Raw genomic sequence first — 18,777 nt, forward strand, 5'->3', positions numbered from 1 at the left:
ATGGGATGAGCATCATGGCAAATTCATCCTGAATCCACTGTCACTGGATTCTGCTCATTGGGACCCCTTTCTTATACCTTTGTTACAATTCAAAAACAATTGATCCTTGTTAAACCAATCAGTAGTGTATACCTAAAACCCCATTATCCAATTAAAGAAGTGCCAGGTACACAATGTCACTGCTTGCTCAGATTTCGATCTTCCGATATTATTTAACTGTTGGGACTGTTATCAGTTACAGCTGTGGCAACACAAAGGGACATGTTTTTACAATGAAGACATATGGCGTCCTTGATGCACCCATTAGCCCACCCTTGTGCAGAGATATCAGCCTTCTCTTTCTTTTTACAGCTTCCAATGAGGTTATAGCTGACGTCGGTTCCCAGACACAGCAACTCCTGCTTCATCTCATGTTCTTGCTGGTGGATAACATCTAACTTTCACGAAACTACTCACAGCTTATGATCTTTATCAATTCTCTCTCTCTCTCTCTCCCTGAGTTTGTCTATACTGTGTTCTGAAAGTCATTTACAAAGATCTTCTTCTTTCTTCTTCTTTGGCCTCCTCGTCTCGAGAGACAATGGGTAAGCACCTGGAGGTGGTCAGTGGTTTGTGGAGCAGCGCCTGGAGTGGCTATAAAGGCCAATTCTAGAGTAACAGACTCTTCTACAGGCGCTGCAGATAAAATTGGTTGTTGGGGCTGTTACACAGTTGGCTCTCTCCTTGCACTTCTGTCTCTTTTCCTGCCAACTGCTAAGTCTCTTCGACTAAAGGGTCGTGAAGTCCCTAACAGTGCAATTAAAAAGTGTTATCCTATGCATTAACATTACATATATGTATGGTAGCTTTTTAATAGCATCTTAACCTCAGGCACTCAGGCATCTCACAGCTTGCATGGTGTCACAGCAGTTCAGCAATCTGTGCTCCAACAGATTACTGCCCCAGGGGAGTGGCAGTGACTCCATGAAGCACGAAGCTGCTGTTCTCTCTCAGGAGGACAGTATTTGTCCTTCAACTACTGCCAATCCACCATGAAATTTCAAAGTTTGCAGATGACATGAAACTTGGGACTGTAGCAAACAATGTGAAGTACAGTAATAGACATCAGGAGGACATCAGACCGAGCAGACCTGCAAGGAGACAGGCACTGGTGCGTGGGAGTTCCAGCAGTTTAAAAGAGGCTGCAAGAGGCCAGGGAAAGAACCAGATCGAGCGGACCTGCGAGGAGACAGGCACTGGCGAGTGGGAGTTCCAGCAGTTTAAAAGAGGCTGCAAGAGGCCAGGGAAAGAACCAGACCGAGCGGACCTGCGAGGAGACAGGCACTGGCGAGTGGGAGTTCCAGCAGTTTAAAAGAGGCTGCAAGAGGCCAGGGAAAGAACCAGACCGAGCGGACCTGCGAGGAGACAGGCACTGGCGAGTGGGAGTTCCAGCAGTTTAAAAGAGGCTGCAAGAGGCCAGGGAAAGAACCAGACCGAGCGGACCTGTGAGGAGACAGGCACTGGCGAGTGGGAGTTCCAGCAATTTAAAAGAGGCTGCGAGAGACCAGGGAAAGAACCAGACCGAGCGGACCTGCGAGGAGATAGGAGTTCCAGCAGCTTAAAAGAGGCATACTCTCACAAACTCTCACAGGGACAGTGGGAGAGTTTCAGGACTGACGTCACAGTTCAGAAAGTGACGCGATGCAAGGGGAGGCAGCTGATTGGTGAGTGGGAACAGGTGAGCATTTCTACCCTTTTTTACTACTTGCAATAGCCGAAGTAAAAATAAAGGTAGGGAATTTAGATTGTAGTAGGTGGTGTCTGGAGTACAATAAGGTCCCTATCGTAATTAGTACTCAAAATTAAAAGGAATAACTAAGGAGCTTAATCTATGGCTAAGTCATGGCAGGAAAGCTCAGCCTTGTGGCATGCTCCTCCTGTGCCATGTGGGAAATCAGGGACACTTCCAGTGTCCCTGGCGACCATGTGTGCAGGAAGTATGTCCAGCTGCAGCTACTAGCTGACTACATTGTGCAGCTGGAGCTGTGGGTGAATTCACTGTGGAGCATCCGCGATGCTGAGGACGTCATGGATAGCATGTTTAGTGAGGTGGTAACACCGCAGGTAATGGCTGCAGAGGCAGCAAAGGGAAGGGTGACCACCAGGAGGAGTAGTAGGCGCAGGCAGGGAGTGCAGGGGACCCCTGTGGCCATCCCCCTCTCAACCAGTTATATCACTTTGGATACTGTTGGGGGGGGATGGCCTCCCAGGAGAAAGCAGCAACAGCCAAGTTCGTGACACCACGGATGGCTCTGCTGCTCAGGAGAGGATGTAAAAGAGTGGGAGAGCCATACTGATAGGAGATTCAATCGAAAGGCGAAAAGACAGGCGTTTCTATGGCCACAAATGAGACTCCAGGATGGCATGGTGCCTCCCTGGTGCTCGGGTCAAGGATGTCTCGGAGCGGTTGCAGGACATTCTGAAGGGAGAGGGTAAACAGTCAGAGGTCGTGGTACCAACGACATAGGTAGAAAGAGGGATGAGGTCCTGCAACAAGAATTTAGGGAGCAAGGGAGCAGATTAAAAAGCAGGACCTCAAAGGTTGTAATTTCTGGATTACTCCCAGTGCCATGTGCTAGTGAGTATAGGAACAGGAGGATAGAGCAGATGAATGTATGACTGAGGAGGTGGTGCAGGAGGGAAGGTTTTAGTTTCCTGGATCACTGGGTCTGTTTCTGGCAAAGGTGGGACCTGTACAAGTTGGACAGGTTGCACTGAACCGGAACGGGACCAACATCCTTGGTGGGAGGTTTGTTAGTGCTGTTGTGGGGGGTTTAAACTAACTTGGCAGGGGGATGGGATACAGAGTGGAGTTACAGTAGGGGGTGATGCACAGTCAAATATAGAAGAGAAATTGAGTCAGTCTGGAAGGCAGAGCAAATATAGACCTGTTAAGGCACAAGTGAAAAATGCAATGCTGGATTGCATCAACTTTAATGCAAGGAGTCTTACTAGTAAATCAGATGACTTGAGAGCATTGATTAGCACATGGCATTATGATATTATTGTTATCACAGAGACATGGTTGAGGGAGGGGCAGGACTGGCAGCTCAATATTCCAGGGTATAGAATCTTCAGGCATGACAGGGGAGGGGGTAAAAGAGGAGGTGGCATTGCACTGTTGATCAAGGAGTCAATTATTGCAGGAAGGAGGGATGATATCTTATCAGGTTCCTCGAATGAGGCCATATGGGTAGAACTTAAAAACAAAAAGGGGGCAATCACTTGGCTGGGAGTGTACTACAGGCTGCCAAACAGTCAGGGAGAGGTAGAGGGAGATATGTAGGCAAATCTCAGAGAGGTGTAAAAATAATAGGGTAATAATAGTAGGGCATTTCAAATTCCCCAACATCAACTGGGATAGTCTTTGTACAAAAAGCTTAAAGGGGGCGGAATTCTTAAAATGCATACAGGAGAACTTTTGAACCAGTACGTAGAAAGTCCTACAAGAGAAGGGGCAGTACTGGACCTAATCCTTGGGAATGAAGCCTGACAAGTGGTAGAAGTGTCAGTGGAGGAACATTTCGAGGATAGTGTCCATAATTCTGTAAGATTTAAAGTAGGAAAAGGACTGAAAATAAAAGTACTGAATTGGGGGAAGGCCGATTTTAAGATGATAAAACAGGATCTGGCCAAAGTGAACTGGGAGCAGCTACTTGTAGGAAAGACAACATCAGATCAGTGAGAGTCATTCAAAGAGGAAATAATGAGAGTTCAGAGCCAACATGTACCCATTAAGGTGAAGGGTAGGACTAACAAGTCCAAGGAACCCTGGATGTTTCGGGATATAGAGGATTGGATCAGTATAAAAAAGGAGGCTTATGGCAAATTCAGAGTGCTGAAAACAATGAAGGCACTAGAGGAGTATAGAAAGTGTAGTGGGGTACTTAAAAAAGTAATTAGAAGAGCGGAGAGGGGACATGAAAAAACACTGGTAGGCAAGATAAAGGAAAATCCTAAGGCATTTTATAAGTATATTACGGGTAAGAGGATAACCAGGGAAAGAGTAGGGCGCATTAGGGATCAAAGTGGCAATTTGTGTGTGGAGCTGGAGTAGAAAGGTGAGGTTTTAAATGATTACTTTTCATCTGTGTTCACTATGGAGAAGGACGATATAGGTGTAGTGATCAGGGAGGGGGATTGTGATGTACTTGAACATATTAGCATTGAAAGGGAGGAAGTATTAGCTGTTTTAGCGGGCTTAAAAGTGGATAAATCCCCAGGCCCAGATGAGATGTATCCCAGGCTGTCATGTGAGGCAAAGGAGGAGATTGCAGGGCCTCAGACACAAATTTTCAAATCCTCTCTAGCCACAGGAAAGGTACCAGAGGACTGGAGGACAGCGAATGTGGTACCATTATTTAAGAAGGGTAGTAGGGATAAACCAGGTAATTACAGGCCGGTGAGTCTAACATGAGTGGCAGGGAAAATATTGGGAAAAATTCTTTGGACAGGATTAATCTCCACTTGGAGAGGCAGGGATTAATCAGGGATAGTCAGCATGGCTTTGTCAGGGGGACATCGTGTCTGACTAACTTGTTTGAATTTTTTGAGGCGGTGATGAAATGTACAGATGAGGGTAAAGCAGTTGATGTAGTCTGTGTGGACTTCAGTAAGGCTTTTGATAAGGTCCCGCATGGGAGATTGGTTAAGAAGGTAAAGAGTCCATGGGATCCAGAGCAATTTGGAAAATTGGATCCAGAATTGACTTAGTGGCAGAAAGCAGAGGGTAATGGTCGAGGGTTGTTTTTGTGAGTGGAAGCCTGTGACCAGTGGTGTACCAGAGGGATCGGTGCTGGGACCCTTGCTGTTTGTAGTGTACATTAATGATTTAGACGTGAATATAGGAGTTATGATCAGTAAGTTTGCAGATGACACGAAAATTGATGGTGTCGTAAATAGTGAGGAGGAAAACCTTAGCTTACTGGACGATATAGATGGGCTGGTAAGATGGGCGGAGCTTTGGCAAATGGAATTTAATCCTGAGAAGTGTGAGGTGATGCATTTTGGGAGGACTAACAAGGCAAGGGAACATACAATGGATGGTAGGACCCTAGGGTCAGAGGGACCTTGGTGTACTTGTCTATAGATCACTGAAGGCAGCAGCACAGGTAGCTAAGGTGGTTACGAAAGCATATGGGATACTTGCCTTTATTAGCCGAGGCATAGAATATAAGAGCAGGGAGATTATGATGGAGCTGTATAAAACACTAGTTAGGCCACAGCTGGAGTACTGTGTACAGTTCTGGGCACCACACTATAAGAAGGACGTGATTGCACTGGAGGGGGTGCAGAGGAGATTCACCAGGATGTTGCCTGGGCTGGAGCATTTTAGCTATGAAGAAAGACTGAAAAAGCTGGGGTTGTTTTCCTTAAAGCAGAGAAGGCTGAGGGGGGACATGATTGAGGTGTACAAAATTATGAGGGGCATTGATAGGTTAGATAGGAAGAAACTTTTTCTCTTAGCAGAGGGGTCAATAACCAGGGGGCATAGATTTAAGGTAAGGTGCAGGAGGTTTAGAGGGGATTTGAGGAAAAGAATTTTTACCCAGAGGGTGGTTGGATTCTGGAACGCACTGCTTGAAGAGGTGGTAAAGGCAGGAACCCTCACAACATTTAAGAAGTATTTAGATGAGCACTTGAAATGCCATAGCATACAAGGCTACGGGCCAAGTGCTGGAAAATGGGATTAGAATAGTTAGGTGCTTGATGGCCGGCACAGACACGATGGGCCGAAGGGCCTGTATCTGTGTTCTATAACTCTATGACTCTATGACATAACTAGACTGATGAAGTGTGAAGACACATGGCAGAAATGTGAAGTGATAAATTTTGGTGGGAGTGACGAGAGGCAATATAAACAAAATGGCACAATTTTAAAAGGGGATGCAAGAACAAAGAGGCTTGGATTGTTTGTAGGGTTACAGAGATAGTGCAGGAAAATGGTGTTTAAGTGGAAGATCAGCTATGATCTCATTGAATTGTGGAGCAGGCTTGAAGGGCTGAATGTCCTACTGCTGCTCCAATTTATTATGTTCTTTTATATTCAAATTTTTGTAAGTGGCAGGAAAAGTTGAAAAGACTGCTTAAAAAACATGTGGCATCCTTGACTTTATTAATAGATGCATAGAGTACAAAAACAAGGAAGTTATGCTTAACTTTATAAAATACTGATTATGCCTCAACTGGAGTATTGTATTCAATTTTGGGCACCACATTTAAGGACGGATATCAACGCCATAGAAAAAGAATGGAAGTGATCTACTAGAATGGTACCGGGGTGAGATACTTCAGTTATGTGGATGAACTGGAAGATTTGGGGTTGCTCACCTTAGAGCAGAAGTGGTTAAGTGAAAATTTGATCGATATGTTTAAAATCATGGACGGTTTTGACAGTTTAAATGAAGAAAAACTATTTCCAGTGGCAGGAGGGTTGGTAACCAAAGGACGTGGATTTAAGGTTGGCAAAAGAACCAGAGGTGACATGTGGTAACATTTTTTTACATGGCAAGTTGTTCTGATCTGGTATGCATTGCCTGAAAGGGCGGTGGAAGCAGATTCAATTGTAACTGTCAAAAGGGAATTAGATAAATACTTGAAAGGAGAAAAAACTAATAGGCCTATGTGGAAAGAGTGGGGCTAATTGAATAGCTCTGGCAGAGAACTGGCAGAGGCATGAAGGGCCAAATGGCTTCTTTCTGTCCTATATCCTACTATGATATTACGAAAGCATTGGTACAGATAGGGTGGGCCAAAAAGTTTCCATCTGTGTTATTAATGTTTATGGTTCCAAAGTGGATTTACTTCATAATTTTCAGACATGAGAATTGAATAGAGGGTTTCATGAGAAAGTGAATAAAGAAAACAAGAATTGCTTTGTTTGATTTACATTTGAATTAGTTTTGCAGTAGATCCTTTGAGGCGTCATACCTTTTGGACGGTGGCAGTAGGAGGCACATTTACCTGGTTAGGAATCTATGGAGTGAATCAATCTACCATCCAAAGATGCATTTCATGCAAATCAGAAAGACATGCTAAAATGTAAGTGCAAAGCTATTTGGTTTCTTGGCTATCCAATGACCCACATTCATTGTTGTGCTCATTACGTTGATGGATGTTAGTGCTGCAGATTCAAACTTCTTGCATTTGAGGGACTTAGTGTCAAGTTTAAGAATGCCTCGCTGCCAAGTCGAGCTCTCTCAGCTCTGCCCCAACAATATGTCTCAGCCCTTACCTCAGAAAAGTAATCTCTAGCGCACCAATGTGCTATTTCCCACGCCAATCATCCTGTGACTTCACCAGGTGAGATTGTCAGGTCCAAACTTAGGGATGTTGGTAAGACAGCCAAAACCATTTCACCTAGGATCCTTACAGTGAACAGACAAAGGAGCCTATTATCCCTTTCGTCTGAGCTGGAATTGAACTCAGATTCTGGACTTGAAACCCACTGTATCATATTTTTCCCTAAAAGAAATAGTTCCTGTCAAAAAGTTACCTGTAGCATTGATTTGTTACAATCATTGCCTGTTCACTGTGCTTAATCAATTAGATTCTTTTTCACTTGTAATTCTATTGTAAAATGCCATACGAGGGTGAGTGCACAAAAGAATTGAATATTCATTTTATTATTTGTGGGTATGTTATAATACACTACACATTCAGATCATTTAGGTAATGACAATTTAGTTTTCAATAGCTCACCAAGTTAAGTAAGTTTGCATGATGTTCATTTCTTTCTTGTGAGGAAGAATATTGCATATCAAAAACTTGTGGTGTGGATTTCCCCTTTCCCAATGTCAGTTTAAATCTGTCATCAGGGTAAGGGGATCTCCAAGTGTCCAGCAACAGTGATGTTATCAAGCAGGGTTAAGCAGCCAATCACAACCCTCTGAACGGCACAGTGGCGCAGTGGTTAGCACTGCAGCCTCACAGCTCCAGCGACCCGGGTTCAATCCTGGGTACTGCCTGTGTGGAGTTTGCAAGTTCTCCCTGTGTCTGCGTGGGTTTCCTCCGGGTGCTCTGGTTTCCTCCCACATGCCAAAGACTTGCAGGTTGATAGGTAAATTGGCCATTATAAATTGTCCCAAGTATAGGTAGGTGGTAGGGAAGTATAGGGATAGGTGGGGATGTGTTAGGAATATGGGATTAGTGTAGGATTAGTATAAATGGGTGGTTGATGGTCGGCACAGACTCGGTGGGCCGAAGGGCCTGCTTCAGTGCTGTATCTCTAATCTAATCTACTCGAACAGACAACAAACACAGAAGTAAAACACACTGAATTTTTCCACTTTTAATTGAAATTTTACAGAGAGCAAAATAAATGATTGGGACATATGCATGGGATTGAGGTAGAAACTGAAATATCATTAACAAACTTTAATAAAAAAATTATAAATGTGAATTTTGTTATCATAATGGAGAAATTTGACATTCCACAAATATAAAATCAATTTTTCAGGGCGATTGAGGCTGTTTAGTAGCAATTCTGAACTTCATACGCTGCTAAAAGTCCAGCTACACCTTATTCAGCAAGGTCTAACTTTTTCTGGGGTCTCTGCTAATAGCAGAAAAGGAGAAATTCTCATCAGCTCAATGATTTCTACTTGATTGCAGTCAGGGGAACTCAATAGTGCACCCTCTTGGGAAGTTTCGAAACACTGACAGCAACTTCTGGATTTCTGCATTTAACTGCAGACTCCAGACAGTGCTGTGAGTTTCAGAGGAGTGACAATGGTGCATGCTGATAGTTTCACTGTCATTACTACTATGAAATCTCAATCATATTTTGTTGCAATATTTAAAGAGGCTAAAAGTCGCTTGTAATGCTGATTTAACTGGAAACCTCTATTCTTGTCCAAGGGCACTGTACCTGAATTTGCTTGGTCTCTGGGTGATCATTGTCTGTGCAGTGTTCTCCGGGCTGGTTATGTACGGATATTATGTAAATTGTGATCCGTGGACTGCAGGATTCATTTCAGCATCAGACCAGGTAAGCAATAACACCAATGTGATATACTAAAATAAACACAAACAAAATGCATCAATCTATTCAACAATGAAGAATAGTGCAAATAATGTAAAGAGATTATTTATCTTGCAACATGAATCTTCCACAAAATCATTGCAGAAGGTAGGAGTGCAGGTTAGTGACGAGGCTGATAGTTACCAGAAAATAAAAGGTAGGGACAGAACGTGTGAATGTCATATTGTACCAAGGAATCATACAAGAATAGGGAAATTTGATAATAGAACAAACTTAAAGGCTTTGTATCTGAATGCATGAAGCATTCAGAATAAAATTAATGAGTTAACAGCACAGAAAGAGACAAATAGGTATGATTTACTGGCGATTACTGAGACATGGTTGCAGAGAAACCAGGTTTGGGAATTGAATATCCAAGGGTTCTCAGTATTTTGGAAGGATAGGCAGGAAGGAAAAGGAGGTCGTGTAGCTTTGTTAGTGAAGGAAGAGATCAGTGCTGTAGTGAGAAATGATATAGGCAGTAGAGATCAAGACGTAGAATCAGTCTGGGTAGAAATAAGAAATAGCAAGGGAAAGAAGTCCCTGGTGGGAGTAATCTATAGGTCCCCAAACAGTAGTTCTGCAGTAGGGCACAGCATAAACCAGGAAATACTGGGGGCTTGTAAGAAAGGTACGGCAATAATCATGAGTGATTTTAATAAGCATATAGACTGGATTAATCAAATTGACAAGGGTAACCTCGAGGGAGAGTTCATTGAATGTATTAGAGATTGCTTTTTGGAGCAATATGTTGTAGAACCAATGAGGGAGCAGGCTATTCTAGATTTGGTATTATATAATGAGGTGGGATTAATTAATGATCTCATAGTTAAGGATTCTCTAAGGAAGAGTGATCATAGCATGCTAGAATTTCAAATTCAGTTTGAGGGCGAGAAACTGGAGTCCCACACTAGTGTTCTGGAGTTAAACAAAGGTAATTACATAGGCATGAGGACAGATTTTGCCCTAGTGGACTGGGCAGGAAGACTAAAAGGTAGGACAGCTGATGATCAGTGGCAGATGTTTAAGGAGATATTCAATTCCTCCCAACTAAAATATATTCCAGAGAGGAAGAAAGATTGTAAGAGGGGGAAAACATCCATGGCTAAGCAAGGAAGTTAAGGATAACATAAAGACAAAAAACTAAGGCATACCATATTGCAAGGGCCAGTGGCAGGCTGGAAGATCGGGAAACTTTTAAAGATCAACAAAGCGTTACTAAAAAAGTAATAAAAAGATCAAAGGTAATTTGTGAAAGAAAACTAGTGCAAAATATAAAAACAGACAGCAAAAGCTTCTCTAAGTATATAAAAGGGAAGAGAGTAGCTAAAGTGAATGATTGTCCCTTGGAGGATGTGACTGGGGAGTTAATAGTGGGGAACACAGAAATGGCAGAGACACTAAATCAGTATTTTGCTTCAGTTTTCATGGTGGAGGACACTAGTACTATCCCAATAGTAACAAGTAATGCAGAGGTTAAAAAAAGGGAGGAACTTAGAACAATCATCATCACTACATAAAACGTACTGAGCAAACTATTGGGATTGAAGGCAGACAAGTCCCCAGGGCCTGATGGCCTACATCCTCGGGTCTGAAAGGAACTGGCAGCGGAGATAGTGGATCCATTGGTTATAATATTCCAAAATTCCCTGGATGCGGGAAAGGTTCCAGCGGATTGGAAAAATGCCAATATAATGCCCTTATCCAAAAAGGGAGAGAGGCAGAAAGTAGGAAATTATAGACCAGTTAGTTTAACATCTGTCGTTGGGAAATTGTTAGAACCCATTATTAAGGAATTAATAACAGGACATTTAGAAAGTCAAAACGCAATCCATCAGAGTAAACATGGTTTTATGAAGGGTAAATCGTGTTTGACTAATTTGCTAGAGTTCTTCGAAGATGTAACAAGTAAAGTGGATAATGGGGATCCTGTAGATGTAGTATCTCTGGACTTCCAGAAGGCATTTGATAAGGTGCCACACAAAAGGTTAATACACAAGGTAAGATCACATGGGGTTAGGGGCAATTTATTAGCTTGGATAGAGGATTGGCTAACCAACAGAAAACAGAGAGTCACGATAAATGGGTCCTTTTCTGGTTGGCAAGATGTAACTAGTGGTGTGCCACAGGGTTCGGTCCTCAGGCCCCAACTATTTACAATCTATATTCATGATTTGGATGCAGGGATAGAAGGTACTATATTTGCAGATTTGCAGATGACACTAAAGTAGGTGGGTTAGTAAGTTGCAATAAAGAATTAATAAATTTACAAATGGATATAGATAGATTAGGTGAATGGCTCAAAATGTGGCAGATGGAGTTTAACGTGGATAAGTGTGAGGTTATCGATTTTGGTCAGAAGACTAGAAAGGCAAATTATTGTCTAAATGGAGAGAAACTTCGGAGTGCTTCGGTGCAGAGGGATCGGGGTGTCCTCGTGCATGAATCGCAGAAAACTAGTATGTAGTTGCAGCAGGTAAAAAGGAAGACAAATGGAATTTTGGCATTTATTGCTAAAGAAATAGAGTATAAAAGTAGGGAAGTGATACTGCAACTGTACAAGGCATTAGTGAGACCGTACCTGGAGTATTGCGTACAGTTTTGGAGGGATGTAGTTGCATTGGAGGCAATTCAGAGGAGGCTCACTAGATTGATTCCAGAGATGAGGGGTTTGTCTTTTGAAGAGAGATTGAGCAGTTTAGGCCTTGACTCTCTGGAGTTTAGAAGAATGAGAGGAGATCTAATTGAGGTATATAAGATGATTAAGGGGATTGACAAAGTAGATGTGTAGAGGATGTTTCCTCTGGTGGGGCAATCTGGAACGAGAGGTCATAGTTTTAGGATAAAGGGTAGCAGATTTAAAACAGAGATGAGGAGAAATTACTTCTCTCAAAGGGCCGTGAGTCTGTGGAATTCACTACCCCAGAGTGCAGTGGATGCCAGGACATTGAGTAAATTTAAGGAGGAGATGGACAGATTTTTAATTAACAATGGGTTGAAGGGTTATGGAGAATGGGCAGGAAAGTGGAGATGAGGCCGAGATGAGATCAGCCATGATTGTATTGAATGGCGGAGCAGGCTCGAGCGGCTGAATTACCTACTCCTGCTCCTCGTTCTTATGTTCTTATATTATTATAAGCTATCATAGAGCTAACTGTCACAACTTATTTACATGATATGTTTCCTTTCTCCTCAGCAAGGGAGGACTCAGTTTAACATCTGTCTGCTTTAAATTCTACAGGTTGTTTGCAGCAGGCAGCTAGGATGGGATTACTTTCTGAATTTTTCTATGTCAGATGCATATTATTGAAGCTGCCACTCATATTAACAAGGAGAATAACTGATGTTTCATTCATACTGCTGCTAAGCTAAGAACATGTTGTGTAACTTCATGTTGGGGGTGGGTTTATAGTGGACTGAAGCAAAGTGAGGCCAGGCGTGGGCTTTATTTGAAGCAGAGTGTGGCTTCCTCCTTCAGTGGGTCTCATTTTATTTCAGGTGCTGACTTCAGATTTACATTACAACTTTAATGAAGCTGATTTATACTGACAATACAGTTATAAATATAATATAGACTTCCCACATGATGGCTTATAGCTCCTAATGCAAGCTGTGTGCATTTTGAATCTATTCCATGGCCATAAGAAATATAGTTCAAGGGACTTTGCAGGGCTTGAGTCTTCAGTGAAAAGAATAATAGTGGATGAACATAAGTTGTTCAAATGACATTTCCCTGTCTACTACTTTAATGTGGACCTAAACACTGCATTAACTTTTACTCTGATATCTTCAAGATCAGGAACCTGGAGAATTGACCAATCTTCCCTGATTCCTCTCTCAATGTGGCTTATAGAATACAATGCCTGTTGGCACAATGATTGCAATTTCAAATGCTATGTTGACTTTCATGATGGACAGTGTGCAAGGAAGGAAGACAAGTGTTAATCAAAACCTCAAAACTATAATTTTCATCAATGGATTTTTAGCAGGATCTGTGATTCAGAAATGTCAAATTTTGTACGATAAAAAATGAAAGCAATGTCATAAGGAAATATTTTTCTTACATCATTTAACATTTTTTCCTTTTCCTTTTGAAGTTAATGCCCTATTTTGTTATGGAAATATTGGGACACCTACCAGGGCTTCCTGGACTTTTTGTAGCCTGTGCATTTAGTGGCACACTTAGGTCAGTATGTGGGAATATTTACACTAAAATCGCTCACTCAAATAGTAATGTCTAAACACAATGATGAGTTGTCAGGATGTTGTAGTGATCCTACTTTTTTTCCTAATCTATAGCACAGTAGCTGCCAGTATTAATGCACTTGCAACTGTAACATATGAAGATTTTGTTAAACAATGCTTCCCCAACCTGTCAGACAAGATGAGCACCTGGATCAGCAAAGGCCTATGTAAGTATTTTCAGTATATATTGTTCATCAAGTTTACTTTTAGAGAGGATCTGAAGCCAACAGAAACTTAGTTCACTTCCAGGTATTCTGAATTATGTGCTTCTGTGCTGTTTTATTGCATATTGATTTAATTCTGCCTCTGAGGAAGAAGCTCCACTGTCTTCTCCGAGTAAATTCTAACTAATACAACATTGCTGTTCATGGTTTGAGCTCTGTCACAGTTTTTTTGATCCATACTTTTTTTAAAAATTTACATGCCATAGAAGCAGAGCACAAGTAGTTAACTAAGATTGTGTGGGGCTAATTTTCCTCTCCAGGGGCCACTTATTTTCTAGGATCAAAAAATGTCAGGGCTTTGCCCTTTTGTCTGTATTCTTAGACTCATAGAGTCATAGAGAGATACAGCACCGAAACAGGCCCATTGGCCCAACGAGTCCGCGCCGACCATCAACCACCCATTTATAATAATCCTACATTAATCCCATTCTTTTTCTCTCACATCCCCACCTTCCCTCAATTCTCCTACCACCTACCTACACTAGGGGCAATTTTTACAATGGCCAACTTCACCTATCAACCCGCAAGTCTTTGGCATTTCAAGATTTCAGGATTTTCTTGGAAGGAATACAAGCATTGAAATAGAATGCAAATGGGCATCTCAATAATGGGCAACAATGACATCTCAATATTCTCCTGCTTGTTTGCCTGGATCCTCCACCCTGCAAAAATTTGAACTCATCCAAAACTCTGCTGCCTGTAATCTAACTTGTGCCAACTCCCGTTCACCCATTACTCCTGTGCTCATTGACCTGCATTGGTTCCCAGACGGCATCACCTCCAGTTTAAAATTTTCATCCTTGTTTTCAAATCCCACCATGGCCTCACCCCTTCCTATATCTGTCGCTTACTCTAGCCCTACGAGCTTTGAGCTTTCTGCACTCCTCTAATTATGGCCTCTTGTGCATTCACAATTTTAATCGCTCAACAATTGGCAGCCGTGTTTTCAGCTGCCGAGGCTCTAAGCTCTGGAATTCCCTCCCTATATCTCTCTGCCTCTGTACCTTTCTCTCCTCCCTTAAGATGCTTCTTAAAACCTACCTTTTTGTCCAAGATTTTGGGCATCTGCTTTAATATCTCCTCATATGACTCAGTATCAAATTTTTGTCTGATAATTGAGGGGACATTATATTGCGTTAAAGGTGCTATATAAATATAAGACATTGTTGTTGTCTTCACCTTTTAGAATCCCAGATGGTATTTTATCCACAATAACTGGGTCTTCTTGCTTGCTCCCAGTTCCTTCAGGTTTGAGGAACCGAGAAGAACAAGTGGCAAGCACATGAGGCTGAAGAAATGCTAAGTGTCCTTTTCAATGTTGCAGCACAAGATCTTTGGGTCTCAAGATCTTTTGCTTACTGTTTTTAAATGTCAGCCAGATGGCTCTGAAGGCTGTGGCCATTTATAGTGTTGTAGCAGTGGCTGCCTTTCTGTCCCCTGTTCTTTGGCTCATGACCCTCCCAAAAGACTGGCTGATGTCAGGGGATTATTGGATCTACACAGATATGGATGAAGTCAGCACCAAGATAATAAAGAGGCTTAGGGATTTTTATTTTACGCAGTGACTTTTAGGGAGATACAATGTCCTATTAGAAACACTGGTAGCAGCAGAATCCACAGTAGCTTTTATATTGGAAATACATAAAAGGAACACATTTCAAGGAAATGGAGAACATTCAGAAATGAGATAAATTGGAAAATTGGATTGCTCCTTCAGAGAGCGGACACTGGCATAATGGTCTGAATAATTTCCTTCAGTCCTGGAAAATTCTACAGCGGTTTGGCTGGTGTGTAAAATGGACAGTATCAGATCAGTCACCAGTTGTACACCCGCCCAATTTTCCTTTCTCATGATTTCAATCCAGGCGGCCTAACTGGTACCATCAGTTTTATGCACCAGCTGAAGTTGAGAGGTGACCCCTATTATTCTCCTTTTCAATCAAGGAATATATCATTTTTGGAGTCTTCCATTGATGAAAAAGATGAAATGTTACAAGTTGGTTTCTCACAAGGCAGTGCAGTTTTTCAGGACACAGGCCAGTTATTGTGCTTTTGAGCAAATTATGAGCATTTATCATTTCTAAATTGGTTTGAATTTCCTTATGAACACATACAACCACCTTCTAATCTCTATTAACATTGTTTTGCAGGCATAGTGTTTGGTGTAGCTTGTACTTCAATGGCAGTTGCAGCATCCTTAATGGGAGACATTATACAAGTAAGTATAGTGCAATATTTGGGGACTGTCCTTTGTTTTAGAAAATAATAATATTTCACGACTGGTGATTCTAAACTGTGAACCTCTCAGCTTTTCTGAGCTGTTTTATTTTCTGCCTTAATTGAATGTGCGAAGGTTTCGGTAAGTCCCTATTACTTATATCAGATGCATTAGCGCTAACGTGGATTGCTCGATATCTGAGGTGGGTAGCATTTTATATATATATATATATATATATATATAGTGTTATACTATCTGCAAAGTTTTAGGAACTAATTAGTATGGAACTAGTTGTTATGTGTAACTGTTCCAATGGGGGGGCCACATTCACAGCTGCACTGGGGAGTCATGTTATATGTAACACAAGAATCAGTTGAACCAGGTTCTATAGCCAGAGCATGGTGTAATAATAAACAAGACTGACTCCAGCCTTTTCTAAGTGTAAAGTGCGATTGTTTCCAACATCTGGGAACCAGAAACAACATAAAGATGAAACATGGTAGCAATGAGTGTCTGTGAGTAAACCTACAACATTTTTAAAAGCATCAGATTGAGAAAAGTGATCCAAATTAGTGCCAGAGAGAGAAACAGAAAAACTGAGTGACTCGTGCGAAAACTCTATAAAAAAAAATCAAAATGTCAGCCGGGACAGGAATGAATGCATAGCTAGAGCCCATCATGAATTGGGGAGCTGATGATGTCGGAGAGGCATTTGAGAAGTTTAAACAAAAGTGCAATTTGGCATTCAATAGTTTCCTAAAAGCCACTAGTGAAGAGGAGAGGGTCAGCCGTATCCTTCTGTGAGCTGGAGATAAAGGATTAAATTTATTTAACTGCTAGGACCTAAGCAAAGAGAACAGCAGAAACCCAAACAAAATTTTTGAAAGATTCACCATCATCTCCAGCCAAAATCAAATCATCAGATATACCAATATGAATTTCAAGGCCTCAGACAGGAACTAGGTGAGCCTATTGATAATCTTGTAGCAAGATTGAAAAATGCAGCCGGAAAATGTAAATTTAAGGACACAGATGAACGGCTGATAGATCAGCTCATTTGGGGTTCTGCACATCCTGAAGTACAGAAAGCTCTAATCGGACAGGACAAGCTCACAATATCGCAGGCTGTAGACACTACCAGATCAAATGAAGCCACGAGCAAACAGATGATGACTCTGACCTCCCAAATGGCTAGCCTTCAGTTAATCCAAGAGACAGGCATCAGGGTTGATGCAGTGAAACAACAACTAAAGAATGTACACCGAACAGAGAGAATGACGTGCAGGAGCTGTGGACGACCACATGAATTGACAGATAGAAGGAAATGTCCAGCATAGGGATCAATCTGCAGAGCTTGTGGAAAGACTGGGAAAAGATGTGCTGTACAAGGCAAGAAGGTGGTAGATGAGTCATCAGAGCCAGAGTAACAGGGTGAAGGAATAGTGAAAGAAACCAAAACATCCATACCTTAGAAGATGGCGATGGGTTTGAGAATGTGATAGATATAGGAACACTGTGTTCCAGTGAACATCAATGCAAGCTGGAGGAACAGCATCTCATCTACAGATTAGGCACACTACAGCCTGCCGGACTGAACATTGAGTTCAATAATTTCAGAGCATGACAGCCCCCCATTTTACTTTCATTTTTAGTTGTTTTTTCTTTTTTCTCTTTTCTTTTTTTCTTTTTTACATTTTTAAAACCTTTTTTTTGCATTTATTTCATTTCATCTTAGTTTGTTCAGTTTGCTTACCCACTGTTTTTTTCATGTTTGCACTTGCTGCTGTTCAATATTCAGTCCGTTAACACCTTTTCTGTACTAATGCTTTGTCTTTCAACACACCATTAACAGATTGTTTGCCTTTGCTCCATGACCTTTTGGTCAGCTATGTGGCCTTGCCCAATCTACACCTTCTCCTTTGTTATCTCTTGCCCCACCCCCACCTCACTTGCTTATAACCTGTGACATTTTTAATATTTGTCAGTTCCGAAGAAGAGTCACTGACCCGAAACGTTAACTCTGCTTCTCTTTCCACAGATGCTGCCAGACCCGCTGAGTGGTTCCAGCATTTCTTGTTTTTACTTCCATCTCTGAAACCGCCCTGCAGAGGGATTAAAATCAGGTCTGCCAAGTGCTTCAGCCACTCTTCGGCTCTTTGGGCTGGAAGAGGACAACTGATAGAAGCATGTGGGTTCTGACACCAGTACAGAGGAGCCCCCTTGATTTCTCTATACTTTCCCTCGCACTTCCTCTTTCAGTCTGGCTTGGAATTTTGTTGCCATTCAGTGAATGACTGTGCGCACTGTCTCTGTAAATTGCCGATAAGAGGTTCAGGCAGACCCAGGTGCTGCCTTAGGTCACACTAGCTCATCTTTGGCAGCTCATCCACCTTGACGAAAGGTTCCAAACCCAAAACCTTAATTCTCTTTCTCTTTTCACAGATGCTGCCAGACCTACTGATTGTTTCCAGCATTTTCTGTTTTCATTTCGGGTTTCCAGCATCCACAGTATTTTGCTTTTGTATTATTGTTTAGAAGGTCACTTTTTGTGCTCAGGCCCACTCACTTTTCCCTTTCCAGTTGTGTTTGCTGCTGCAATCTGTGCTGTTTGTGCAACCTGTAACCAACGTCAATGACAAGGAAATAAATAGCCAAAGGAAACACCTCAGTAAGGTGTGAACCGTTATTTAACAGCTGAGGTTATTTGTAATAGCCAATGCATTTAATCCAGTATAATGCCATTGTCATTGACATGAATGGGAATGGCAAACAGCTAATGCTAGTTACACTGTATAAATAATTTGCTGCTATAACTACAGGTGGTAAAAAAAAGAAAGACTGCATATCATTTTTGAAAGCTAAGATCCGAGCCCTATTCTGGGAGTGCAATCTGTTAAGTGTACAACAACTAGAAAAACAGTAGATCCTAATCAACCAAGCCTGTGGGGTATTACGACATTGTCTTACATCATCTCAAGGCTCTCTTCTTTCTAGAATCATCAAAAGGAGGCCATTGAGCCCATCATACC

At 41.9% G+C, this 18,777-nt stretch overlaps 1 protein-coding gene across 1 annotated transcript in view; it reads left to right on the plus strand.

Annotated features, from left to right (window-relative positions):
• slc5a12 (solute carrier family 5 member 12) overlaps positions 1-18,777 on the plus strand; it is a 73,433-nt gene that overhangs the window by 29,017 nt on the left and 25,639 nt on the right. Inside the window, exons 6-10 of the mRNA XM_068046487.1 lie at positions 6,940-7,080; positions 8,899-9,028; positions 13,159-13,247; positions 13,361-13,473; positions 15,681-15,748. Coding sequence (XP_067902588.1) covers positions 6,940-7,080; positions 8,899-9,028; positions 13,159-13,247; positions 13,361-13,473; positions 15,681-15,748 — 541 coding nt within the window. The remainder of the gene's footprint in view (positions 1-6,939; positions 7,081-8,898; positions 9,029-13,158; positions 13,248-13,360; positions 13,474-15,680; positions 15,749-18,777) is intronic.

The sequence above is a fragment of the Heterodontus francisci genome, chromosome 14 (assembly GCF_036365525.1).
Source record: "Heterodontus francisci isolate sHetFra1 chromosome 14, sHetFra1.hap1, whole genome shotgun sequence".
Classification (NCBI taxonomy): domain Eukaryota; kingdom Metazoa; phylum Chordata; class Chondrichthyes; order Heterodontiformes; family Heterodontidae; genus Heterodontus; species Heterodontus francisci.